General features: G+C 37.2%; 1 protein-coding gene across 4 annotated transcripts in view; it reads right to left on the bottom strand.

Annotated features, from left to right (window-relative positions):
• Positions 1-13,318, bottom strand: part of STXBP5L (syntaxin binding protein 5L) — a 346,905-nt gene that overhangs the window by 266,828 nt on the left and 66,759 nt on the right. For all 4 annotated transcript variants that reach the window (XM_045851924.1, XM_045851926.1, XM_045851925.1 and 1 more), the window contains exon 6: positions 88-222. In XM_045851924.1, the coding sequence (XP_045707880.1) occupies positions 88-222 (135 nt within the window). The remainder of the gene's footprint in view (positions 1-87; positions 223-13,318) is intronic.

The following is a 13,318-nucleotide window of genomic DNA, read 5'->3' as shown; positions in this document are numbered from 1 at the left end:
AAGTTTCAAATAACTACAATTTTATGTATGTTACAAGCCATAAGAAATACTTAAGCTAAATAAAATGATGCTCAAGTTTATACTTACAGTTCAATTGCCTTGTTCCACATGATAACATATCCAGAAAGAATGAAAGATTCAATATTTACAATATGTGTATTTCCTCTTTCTGTTCCAACATAGAGCCATTTACTCTGGAAAGGTAGATGACAGTAAGTAATTCTGAAAGAAAGAAAATTACAATTAAAATATCTAAATTTATGTCTGATCAGCATTATATTTTCTTTATACTTATTATGTAGTGACAGCTATATAAACAATAAAATGTACTAGGTATGCAAGTAGCATTTAGTTATTAGTGAGGACATAGGATAAATAACAATATATTATTAAAAACCATAATGATAATACCCATTATTAAATAAATATCTATGCCCTGACTGGTGAGGCTCAGTGAATTGAGTGCCAGCCTGTGAATCAAAGGGTCGCTGGTTCAATTCCCAGTCACAGCACATGCCTAGGTAGCCAGCCATGTCCTCAGTAGGGGGTGTGTGAGAGGTGACCACACACTGATGTTTCTCTCCCCCTTTTTGTCCCTCCCTTCTCCTCACTATAAAAATAAATAAATAAAATCTTTTAAAAAATAAGTATCTAACATAGGCACTAATATTTCTTATTCTGAAAACAGCACTACATGGCAGATATATACTTCTGTTTTACAAAGAGGAAACTGAGGTAAAGAATTTTTATTTTTTCCAGCCAATATGAAGGCACAGAAATATATGCTTTGCTACCTTGCACAACCAAAAGAAGGACAACCACCAATTCAGAAACAAAAAACCATGAGAACTTCCAGAAAATTGAACTGTATGGAAGTCCCAATAACCAAGGAGTTAAAGAAGAAATATTCATCCATGCTGGTAGGAGGGGTAGAGACTGGCAGCCAGGGTAGAGAGGACTCACAGCAAGGCAGTAGTTGGCAGACAGGGCAGTTCACATTCACGTGTGGATAAAGTGGGAGGAACAGCTGGGGAGAGAGACAGACTGCACAACCTGGGGTTCCACAGCAAGGAAATAAAGCCTCAAAACCTCTGGCTGTAAAAAGCTGTGGGGGTTCTGGTGCTGGGAGAAACTCCTAGTCTCATAGGAGAGTATGTTAGAGGGACCCAAGGGATCCTAGAATGTACATAAACCCACCCACCTGGGAATCAGCACCAGAAGGGCCCAATTCACTTGTGGGTAGTAGGGGAAGTGACTGAAAGAAGGATGAGAGCTGAGCAAGCAGCATTGTTCCCTTTCTGACCCTTCCCCCACATACAGCACTACAACCCAACAATGTGGGTTGCCCTGCTCTGGTGAATACCCAAGGCTCTACCCCTTACAATGTAACAGGTACACCCAGACAAAGAAATATGGCACAAATGAAAGAATAGACCAAAGATCCAGAAAAATAACTAAGCAACAAGGAGACAGCCAACCTATCAGATGCAGAGTTCAAAACACTGGTAACCAAGAAGCTCACAAAAATTATTGAGTATGGATGCAAAATAAAGGAAGAAGTGAAGGCTATACAAAGTGAAATAAAGAAAAATATACAGGTAACCAACAGTGAAGGGAAGGAAACCAGGACTCAAATCAATGATTTGGAACAAAAGGAAGAAATAAATATTCAACTGGAAGAGAATGAACAAACAAGAATTTAAAAAAATGAGCAGAGCCTTAGGAACATTTGGGACAACTTTAAACATTACAACATCTGAATCATAGGTATGCAAGAAGGAGAGGAGGAAGAGCAAGAAATTGAAAACTTATTTGAAAAAATAATGAAGAAAAACTTCCCCAATCTGGTAAAGGAAATAGACATGCAAGTCTAGGAAGCTCAGAGAGTACCAAAGAAATTGGACCCAAGGAAGAACACACCAAGGCACACCATAATTAAATTCCCCAAGATTAAAGATTAAGGGGGCAGTTAAGAATAGTATAGCAAATGGAGAATCCAAGAACATGTATGTAAGACCCACAGACATGAACTAAGCAGTGGGGACAATGCTGAAGGGCAGTGTGGGGGTGGTGCAGGGTGGAGGGGAAAAAAGGGGAGAAAAAATGGGACAACTGTAATAGCATAATCAATAAAATACACTTTAAAATAATTTTTATTTTTTATTTATAATATAAATTTTAAAAATGTATTGTTTATTTTCAATGCTGGCAGCAAAATGGCAAAACTGCAATTAACATCTATTCTTGTTTAGTTGTAAAATTACGATTTTTGTATGAAGCTACATTGTTTGCTTCTTATTTTTTCAGTAATGTTCAGTTCTAATAAAAATTAGAGAAATTTGAAACAAAAATTTCAGAGTTGTCATAGAGTTTGTAGTTCTGTCTACTTATGATAAATTATCTGTTTATTCAGATGCTTGGCATCTAAGTAATCTGATAAATTACTGTTTATTCAGATGCTTGGCATCTAAGTAATCTGATAAATTACTGTTTATTCAGATGCTTGGCATCTAAGTAATATAAAGAAAACTTTTAAGGTCAGAGATCCACTATAATATGACTTTTTTTGCTGTTGTTCTGCCTCATCTTCACAGTGGGCTTTCTGATCAATTCTGGGAGCCTATTCCACAGCCAGAGCAACCATGACTACTATATATGAAATCTGGAAATTTAAGTCTTGTCTTCATAGCATCATCATTCTTACTAGGTTGGCCTACTTATGCTCTTTAATCACTGTTAAAAAAAAACCAACAGGAATAAGTTCACAGTAATCCCTTGCCAAACTTGTTACTAAATCATAACATTTCCTAAAGTTTACTAAGAAAAGGAGCTAGAAAATTGTTGAAAGAGCTAGATGTAATTCTGATGCCAGAGAAACAGACCAATTAAAAAAAAGAAATGCAAATGGTCAATTTCCAACAAGATGTCATCATGTACCTATTTATTTATTTTTCATTTTTTATTGTTGAATTTATTCTTGCATGTGGCATAAGAAAGCAGTCTTTCATTTTTCTGCATGTATCTGTCCAATTTTACTGATACCATTTATTGAATAAACTATCTTTAGCCCATTGTACATGCTTGCTTCCTCTGCCAAATATTAATTGACTATAAAGGTGTTGGTTTATTTCTGGGCTTTCTATTCTGTTCCATTGACTTATGTGTCAATGTTATGCCAGTACCGTGCTGGTTTGATTACTATGGCTGTATAGTATAGTTTGATATTAGGTAGCACGATTACTACAATTTTGTTCTTTCTCAAGATTGCTGTTGCTATACAGCACAACTTTTGTGGTCCCATATACATTTTTGAAATTTTTGTTCTAGTTCTGTGAAACATACCTTTGGTATCTTGATAGGAATTGCATTGAATCTATAGATTGATTTGGGTAGTATGGACATTTTAATGATGCTAATTCTTCCCACCCATGAACATGGTATGTGCTTCCACTTATTTGTATCTTCATCTATTTCTTCAGTGTCTTGTGATTTTCAAAGGACAGGTCTTATATGTCCTTAGTTAGATTTATTCCTAGGTATTTTATTTGTTTTGAAGCAATTGTGAATAGGGTTATTTTCTTAATTTCCCTTTCTGATAGTTCATTTTTGACATATAAAAGTCCAACTGATTTCGGGATATTAATTTTGTATCCTGCTATTTTTCTGAATTAATCTATCAGTTCTGGTAGTTTCATGGTAGAGTATTTGGGGATCTCTGTGTACAATATCATGCCATCTGCAAATAAAGAGTTACTTCTACCTTTCTAATTTGGATGCCTTTTATTTCTTCTGTCTGATTGCTGTGGATAGGACTTCCAGTACTATGCTGAATAAGAAAAATGAACACAGATATCCCTGTTTTGTTCCCAATCTTAAGGCAAGTGCTTGTAGTTTTTGCCAATTAAGTATGATGCAGGCAATAGGTTTGTCATTCATGGCCTTTATTACTTTTAGGTATATTCCCTCAATTCCCACTTTGCTGAGAGGCTTTTTTTTTTATCATAAATGGGTGCTGGATTTTATCAAATCTTTTTTTTCTTTATTAATATAATCATGTGGTTTTTATCCTTCATTTTGCTTATGTGGTATATCATATTTACTGATTTGTGAATAGTGTAGCAAACTTGCATATCCAGCATAAACCCAACTTGGTGTTTGATCTTTTTGATGTATTGCTGTATTCAGTTTGCTAATATTTTGTTAATGGCATTCATCATGGGTATGGCTTATAATTTTCTTTTATGGAAGTGTTTTTATATGGTTTTGGAATTAAGATTATGCTGACCTCATAAGGTGAACTTGGGAGTCTTCCCTCCTCTTGAATTTTTTTGATAGTTTGAGAAGGAGAGGTGCTATTTCTTTTTGGAATGTTTAGGAAAAGTTCTCCTTTGAAGCCATCTGGTCCAGAGATATTGTTTGTTGGGAGTTTTTTGATTACTACTTCAATTTCACTAGGTGTAATCTGTCTACTCAGATTCTCTTATTCTTCCTGATTTAGTTTCAAAGATTGTGTATTTCTAGGAATTTATCCATTTTGTCCAGATGTCCAGTTTGTTGATATATAGTTTTTTTGTAACATTTTCTTGCAGTCTACTGTATCTATGGTGTCAGTTGTTACTCCTCCTTTTTCATTTCTGATTTTATTTGGGTCCTCTCTCTTTTATTCTGGATGAGTCTGGTCAAAGGTTCATTGATTTTGTTTATCTTTTCAATGAACCAGCTCCTGGACTCATTTATCCTTTAAATTGTTTTTTTTTTCCTTTTCAGTCTCTGTGACATTTATTTCTGTTCTAAACTTGACTATTTCCTTCCTTCTACCACTCTGGGCTGTGTTTGTTATTCTTTTTCTAGTCACTTAGATGTAGGGTTAAGATGTTTATTTGAGCTTTTCTTGTTTCTTAAGATAGACCTGTAATGTTGTGCATTTTCCTCTTCGGACTGCTTAAGCTGTGTCCCCCACATTTAGGGTATTGTGTTCTCATTTTCATTTGTTTTGAGGTAACTTTTGATTTTTTCTTTGATCTCAGTGTTGACCTCTTCATTGCTTAATAATATGTTATTTAGCTTTCATGTCTTTGTGTATTTTTTTGTTTCCATCTTGTGAATTCTAGTTTCATAGCATTGTGGTCAGAGAAGATGCTTGATATGATTTCAATATTCTTAAATAAATTGAGACTTATTTTGTGTCCAACATGTGGTCTATCTAGAATATGTTCCATGTGCATTTGAAAAAAAAAAGTATACTCTGCTGCTTTGGGATGAAATGCTCTGAAGATATCAATTAAATCCATTTGATCTACAGTATCATTGAAGATTGCCAGCTCCTTGTTGATTTTCTGTCTGGGGGATCTACCCATTGAAGTTTATGGGGTGTTGAAACCCCCAACTTTGACTATATTTCTGTCAGTCCCTCTCTTTATGTCCATCAAGATTTGCTTCACATATTTAGGTGCTCCTATTTTGGGTGCATAAAGTTTACTAGGGTTATATCCTCTTATTGGATTGTTCCCTTTATCATTATGTAGTGTCCTTCTTTGTATCTAACTTTAGCATTGGTTTCAAAGTCTATTTGTTAGATACAAGTATTGCTACCCCCTCTTTTTATTCCCTTTTTATTTGCATGAAATATCTTCTTACATTACTTTACTTTTAGTCTGTGTGTATTATTTGTTCTGAGGTTGGTCTCTTCAAGACAGCATATATGTAGGTCTTGTTTTCTTATCCATTCAGCTATTCTATGATTTGAACATTTAAACTTTTTATATTAAAGTGACTATTGACAGATACATATTTATTGCCATTATTTTTAACAATTTTCCTCTGTTTTTATTCTTCTTGTTAAAGCAAACCCTTTATAAATGTTGCAATACTAGATTGGTGGTAACAAAGTCATTTAGTTTTTTGTCTAAGAAACTCTTTATTTCTCCTTTAATTTTAAGTGATAGTCTTGTTGTGTAAAGTAGCCTTAGGTGTAAGTTCTTGATTTTCCTCTCTTTGAATATTTCATGCCAATCTCTTCTGGCCTGAAATGTTACTGTTGAGAAATCAGATGATAGTCTTATGTGAGCTATTTTGTACATAACTAAATACTTTTATTTTATGTCTTTTAAGATTCTCTCCTGGTATTTATATTTTTAATGCAAATATTCTCTTTTAAAATATTTTATTTATTTTTAGAGAGGAGAAGTGGGGGAGTCAGAAAGGGGGAGAAACATTGGTGCGAGAGATGTCAGTCAGTTGCCTCTTTCACACCCCTAACTGGGGGACTTGCCTGCAACTGAGGCATATGCCCTGACAGGGCCTCAAACCAGTGACCTTCTGGTTTGCAGGCTGGTGCCTAATCCACTAAGCCACCCAGCTAGGACTCTCCTTGTCTTTAAGCTTTGCCATTTTAATTATGATGTGTCTTCATGTGGACCTCTTTGGGTCTATTTTGTTTGGGACTCTCTGAGTTTCCTGGACTTGTGTGTTTTTTTCCTTTACCAGGTTAGGGAAGTTTTTGGTCATTATGCCTTCAAATACATTCTCAACCACTTGTTCACTCTTTCCCTTCTCCTTCTGGTATCCCTATGATGAGTAGGTTGTTATGCTTCATGTTGTTGAAAGGTCTCTTAAACTATCCTAATTTTTTTTTCTTTTTGCAACTCTGTTGCATGTTTTTTTCTACCTTGTCTGCTAAGTCACTGGTTCTATCCTCTGCTTCATCTAACCTACTGTTTATTCCTTCAAGTGTATTATTTTCTTCAGATATTGCATTCTTCATTTCTGACTGGTGCTTTTATATAATTTCTATGTCTTTTATCATGCTTTTAAGCATACTTAAATCATTTCTTTGAACTCTATATCTGACAAATTGATTGCCTCTTTTTCATTTAGTTTTTCTTCTGGAAAATGTTCTCATTCTTCATTTTGGGCCTGTTTCTTTGTCTTCCCATTTTGGCTGCCCCCTTGTGTTTTTTTCTACATATTAGGTAGATCTCAAAGATTTTTTTTGCAGTCCTATGTCAGATGCTGCCTGTCACTGGCCCTGGGCAACATGTTTGAGCTATCAGAGATCCACAGCTTGTGACTCCCTCTGCTGGGACTGGGTGCATGCAAAATGAACCAGATGGTACATCAAGTCTAGGTTTTATCAGCACTGGACCCAGGAGAGGGTCTGCTAATGTCTTAAACCTCCCAGAGATCTGTCTCCACCTGCAGACTCTCTGTTATGGTTAATCACTGGAAGTGCCTCCAGTTGTAGTCCTCAGTAACTGGGTTGGGTTGGGCTATTGCTTCCCCCAGGCTGATTTTTCATGGAGGGGAGTGCTGTCCCTGAGCCAGATGACTTCTGAAATATTGAGCATGAGTGAGCACTAGGAATTTGGCAGCTGACACTTCAGCTCTCTCCCTTGAGCCATCAACTTCAGACTTTCCTCATGCTGCTCTAGTCAACTCTGCCCTTCCCCCACCAAAGCCAGGGTAAGCGGTTGCAAAAGAAATTTTGTGTGTTGGCCCTTTAAGAGGGTCTCTGAGTCTCTAGCTGTCCAGTTGTCTTTTCCTAGCAAGCAGAAACTCTGCTGATTTTCACAGCTGAATGCTACATGGGCGCCTTTCCTGGTTCTGGTGCTCCTGGCTGGGGAGCCAGGCTTGGGGTTTTGACCCCACACTTCTCAGGGGAAACCCCCATGGCCACTGAAATAATCCCTCAGAACATCAGTTGTCATTGATAGGAGACTAATGAGCTTCCTTGTGCCTCTGTATTTCCTACCAGTCTGAATGTGGTGACATGGTTTCTTCCATAAGTACTTGGTTATAAGGCTTCCCTCCAGGTAGTGTTCAGTTGGTTATTCAGGATGATTTTTCTATAATTTAGTTGTAATTCCAGTTCAGTCCTGGGAGAAGATTAGTTTTGCTTCCACCTACTCTGCTGACATCTTGGACCTACCTCTTTATCTCTTTATATAAGCATGAATATCTGGTCCATCAAATTTACATTCTCAGGGGGCTGGGTGACACCTGGAGATGGGAAAAGAGTTGGGTCGTGATGGAATCTGACTTAGATAGACTCTGGACTGGTCAGAGAGTTGGGGTGTGTGAAAAGCTGGGTACTTATTAACAACAGCAGGTGCAAAGAAAAGGAATTTAGTAAAAACAAACAAACAAACAAAAAAACAGGCTCTCAGCCACTGTATAGCGAACTCTCGTCCATGACCTGACCAGCAAAGGGGGAGGAGGAGAGGCACGATGTGCTCCAAATCAGGATGCCTCACAGACTGATCAAAGGTGGGCAGCAGGGGCTCAGAGGACAGCAGTCCCCAAAGAGACATTAATTTAATAGGGGAACTAAACTGCCCTGAAGGGACTTTGCAAGTGCATAGCACCCACACCGGCAAAGAGGGAGGAGGGGTGCAAGTTGCTCCTACTCAGTGCGCCTCACAGACTAATCAAAGGGTGGCACAAAGAGGTGGATAATGGTACTGGCCTGGCACATATGGACAGTGGGGGTCACTCAGGGCTCTGAGGGCTGGGGCTAGAGGCTGGACACTTCTGAATATTGGAGCCCAGACCTAGCCCCCAATGCAGAATCACAGGAAAGGAAAACAACAAAAACAACAACAACAACAACAACAAAACAGAGCCCAGCCCCTCTCTGCCTGAAGCATCCAGGAAGACCAGCAGAACCTGCCTGGGGGGTTCATGCTTGGGGCAGGAGGCATTTTTTTCTTCTTTTTTCTTTCAAGTGTAAGACAGTAAGATCTGGAGCTGAGAAAGGATCAAAGACAGGTCCAGAGAGAGATTAGGAGACTAACACCAACAACTAAGACAAAATGCATTTCACTATCCTACAGAACTTGCATTTCACTTCTTACTTTGTATTTTTATCTTTGTTATTTTGTTATTATTATTATTTTAATTATTATTTTATTTATCTTCTTTCCATGTAGTTTTCTTTGTCTGATTTCATTGTTTGACTGGTTTTCTTTGTTCTTCCTTTCATATTGTATTTTAATTTCTCTTCCTTCACCTTACTCATATTCCTATAACACACACCTATTGGTCTTTTACTTTTATTATTTTATTCAGATCATATATTTCTTTTCATATTATTGTGGTCCCCATTCCCACACAGCACCCTTCTCTGCTCTTGGTCCATTTTCCTATCTTCCTGAGCATTATTACTGTTGTAGTTAATGTCATTCTCTCACATATAACTCCAAGTTTCTATCCCTTACTTTCACTATATCTCACCATCTAACCTAGCTAAGTGCACTGCTTTCTGGAGTCAGCTCACATTCTTTTCCCCCTCTAACAAGACTCTTATCTCTTTCAACTTTTAAAAACAGGGGCTAGTTGGATGAAATATCATGGTTATTGCTGTACTTCTCCCAAGGATCTCCTATCTGTTTTCCACTTGCTGTTACTTTAAATCCCATAGAATACTCTACTATTTCCACAATCCATACCATCTTTATCCTTCCCCAGGTCATATACAAGATAAGGCGGGAGTTGTGAATACCAATGAACCCGCTGAATGGGAGGACCCAACAACAAAGGAGCCACCAATGGGTAAAAACCCAAGTACAACAAGAAAGCCTATTCAAACAAACAAAAAAAAGCAACCCTAGAGCATCCAGACAAGGAGTTCAAAGAGACCACACCACTGAGTCCCACAGAACTCCTACCATAGAAGTTCACCCTATGAAGACAGCTAGTAAAGCAGATCAGGAATCACAGAAACAAACAAAAGCATCACCTAAAATGGGGAGAATAAGAAAGAACCTGCAATATAAAGGAATGGAAGACTCCCCACTACAAGAGCTAAATGAAATAGAGGCAAGCAAACTATCAGATATAGAATTCAAAAGAATGCTTATTAGGATACTCAAGGAACTCACAGACACCTACAAAGCAGTGGGTGGGAACTACAACAGTATGAAATAGGAAATAGAAACTACAAACAAAAACCAGGAAGAAATGAAGGATACAATTTCTGATATTAAAGACACCCTAGAAGGAATTACAAGCAGGATGGATGAAGCAGAGGACTGAATTAGTGAGCTGGAAACAAGGTAGAAAGAAATATCCAGGTAGAGAAGCTGCATCATTAAAAAAGACCCAAAAAACATAAAGATACCTTAAGAGAATGGCAAGACAACATGAAATGCAACAACATTTGAATCATAAGAATACCAGAAGTAGAAGAAAAGGAGCAAGGGATAGAAACCTAGTTTGAAAAAATTATGACAGAAAACTACCTGAATTTGGAGAACGGAAAAACTGTTCTCCATGAAAGTTTAGGAAATTCAGAGAGTCCCAATCAAGATGAACCCAAAGAAGCCTACTCCAAGACACATCATAATTAAAATGCCAAATTTTAAAGACAAAGAGAGAATCTTAAAAGAAGCAAGGGAGAAACAAATATACAAGGGATATCCAATAAGGTGAGCAGCTGATTTCTCAATAGAAACAGTGCAGCCATGAGACAGTGGCGAGAAATATTCCAAGTAATGAAAAGCAAAGGCCTGCAACCAAGACTACTCTACCCATTGAGGCTCTCAATTAAAATGGAAGACAAAATAAGGAGATTCCCAGACAAAAGAAGGCAGAAAGAATACACCTCCACCAAACCAGCACTGAAAGATATGCTAAAGGGACTGTTATAAGAGGAAGAACAAGATTGAGAGAGAGAGGAACACAGGTTCAAAGGGGGGAAAATGAATAAGTACCTATAGATAATAACTTTAAATGTTAATGGATTAAATGCTCCAATCAAAAATCATAGGGGACCTGGCTGGCATAGCTCAGTGGATTGAGCGCGGGCTGTAAAGCAAAGTGTCGCAGGTTTGATTCCCAGTCAAGGTACATGCCTGGGTTGCAGGCCATGACCTCCAGCAACCACACATTGATGTTTCTCTCTCTCTCTCTCTCTCTCTCTCTCTCTCTCTCTCTCTCTCTCTCTCTCTCTCTCTCTCTCTCTCTCTCCCTCCGTTCCCTCTCTGAAAATAAATAAATAAAATCTTTAAAAAAATCATAGGGTAGCTGAATGGATAAGAAAACATGACTTGCACACATGCTGCCTACAGGAGACCCACTCAGAAAAAAAGATTTACACAGACTGAAAGTGAAGGGTTGGAAAAAAATATTCCAAGCCAATGGACAGGACATAAAGGTTGGGGTAGCGATATTTATATCAGACAAAACAGACTTCCAAAAAAGGGCCATAAAAAGGGACATTGAAGGTCACTTCATAATACTCAAGGGAAGAAGCTATCAAGAGGACATAAACATTGTAAATATTATTGCACCCAACATAGGAGGACCTATCAGAGCATCCTAATCCCTATAAGGAAAATCTTGGAGGAATTCAAGAAGGATATAGACAGCAAAACACATATACAGGGGATTTTAACACCTCACTGTCAAAAATGGATACATCTTCCAAACAAAATATCAACAAAGATATTGCAGCATTGAACAATGCCCTAGATCAAATGGACTTCACTGATATATATAGGGCCTTTCATCCCAAATAAGCAACATACACATTCTTTTCAAATGTGCATGGAGCATTCTCAAAGATAGACTACATGACAGGACACAAAACAAGCATCAATGAATTCAAGAAAACTAAAATCTTATAAAGCATGTTCTCAGACTACCAGGGCATGAAACAAGAAATCAACCTCAAGAAAAAAACTCAGAAACACCCAAATTTGTGGAGATTGAATAGCATGCTATTAAACAATGAATGGGTCAAGAATGAGATCGAGGAAGATATCAACAAGTTTCTGGAAACAAATGAAAATGAACACACAACAGTCCAAAACTTATGGAACACAACAAAGGCAGTCCTGAGATAGAAGTTCATAGTGATACAGGTCTACCTAATAAAGACAGAAACATTTCAAATGCACAACCTAACCCTACATGTAGAAGGAAGGGCATAACCAAGATCAGAGTAGAATTAAACAATATACAGAGTAAAAGTACATTTCAAAGGGTCAGTAAATCTAGGAGCTGGTTCTTTGAAAAGATAAACAAAATAGATAAGCCTTTAAGTAGATTCATCAAGAAAAAAGAGACAATGCAAATTAATAAAATCAGAAATGAAAGGAGAGATTACAACTGATACTACAGAAATACAAAGGATTGTAAGAAATTACTACTAAGAACCATATGGGAAGAAATTTGAAAACTGGGTGAAATGGACAAATTTCTAGAAAAATATAATGTTCCAAAACTGAATGAAAACAAAGCAGAAAGCCTGAATAGACCTATAACAGCTAGTGAAATCCAAGCACTAATCAAAAGACTCTCAGCACACAAAAGCCCTGGACCAAATGTTTACAGAGGAGAACTTTATAAAACATTTAAGGAACAGTTAACACTTATCCTTCCCAGGCTATTAAAAAAATCCAGGAAGAGCGAAGATCCCAAATTCATTTTATGAAGCTAGTATCATCCTAATTCCAAAGCTAAATAAAAACACAATAACAAAGAAAACTACAGGCCAATATCACTGATGAACACAGATGCTAAAATCCTCAACAAAATATTGGCAAACCGCATCCAGCAATACATTAAAAAAGACTATATACCATGATCAAGTGGGGTTCACCCCAGGGATGCAAGGATGGTATAATATTTGCAAATCAATAAACGTAATGCATCACATAAACAAAGGGAAAGACAAAAATCACATGATCACATCAAAAGATGCAGAAAAAGGAATTCATAAGGTACAGCATCCATTTATGATAAAAACACTCAGCAAAGTGAGGGAGCATACCTCAACAAAATAAAGGCCATATAGAAGAAACTTAGACCTAACTCACACTCAATGGGCAAAATTAAAAGCTTTCCCACTAAGATCAGGAACAAGAAAAGGGTATCTGTTTTCAACATGGTATTGGAAGTCCTAGAGACAGCAATCAGACAAGAGAAAGAAATAAAAGTCATCCAAATTGCAAAGGAGGAAGTCAAACTGTCATTGTTTGTAGATGATATGATAATACACATTGAAAACCCTAAAGACTCCACCAAAAATTACTTGACCTAATAAGTGAATTTGGCAAAACAGCAGGCTACAAAGTCAGTATTCAGAAATCAAAGGCATTTTTGTACACCAACCATGAAATATCAGAAACATGTCAGGAAAACAACCCATTTGATATAGCAACAAGAAAAATAAAGTACATAGGAATAAACCTACCCAACAAGATTTCCCATCATTTCCATGATGAAAGAGAAAATTCTAAGAACTTCCAGGTTTCTGTAGTAAGTCCTGAAGCAGCAGGTTGTATAGTACAGTAACAATGGAATACACAAAAAAGAT

Source organism: Phyllostomus hastatus, unplaced genomic scaffold (assembly GCF_019186645.2).
Source record: "Phyllostomus hastatus isolate PE091 unplaced genomic scaffold, TTU_PhHast_1.1 phas_contig_86, whole genome shotgun sequence".
In the NCBI taxonomy this organism is placed as follows: Eukaryota; Metazoa; Chordata; class Mammalia; order Chiroptera; family Phyllostomidae; genus Phyllostomus; species Phyllostomus hastatus.
The sequence above is the reverse complement of the archived record's forward strand: the minus strand, read 5'-3'. Positions and strand labels throughout refer to the sequence as shown.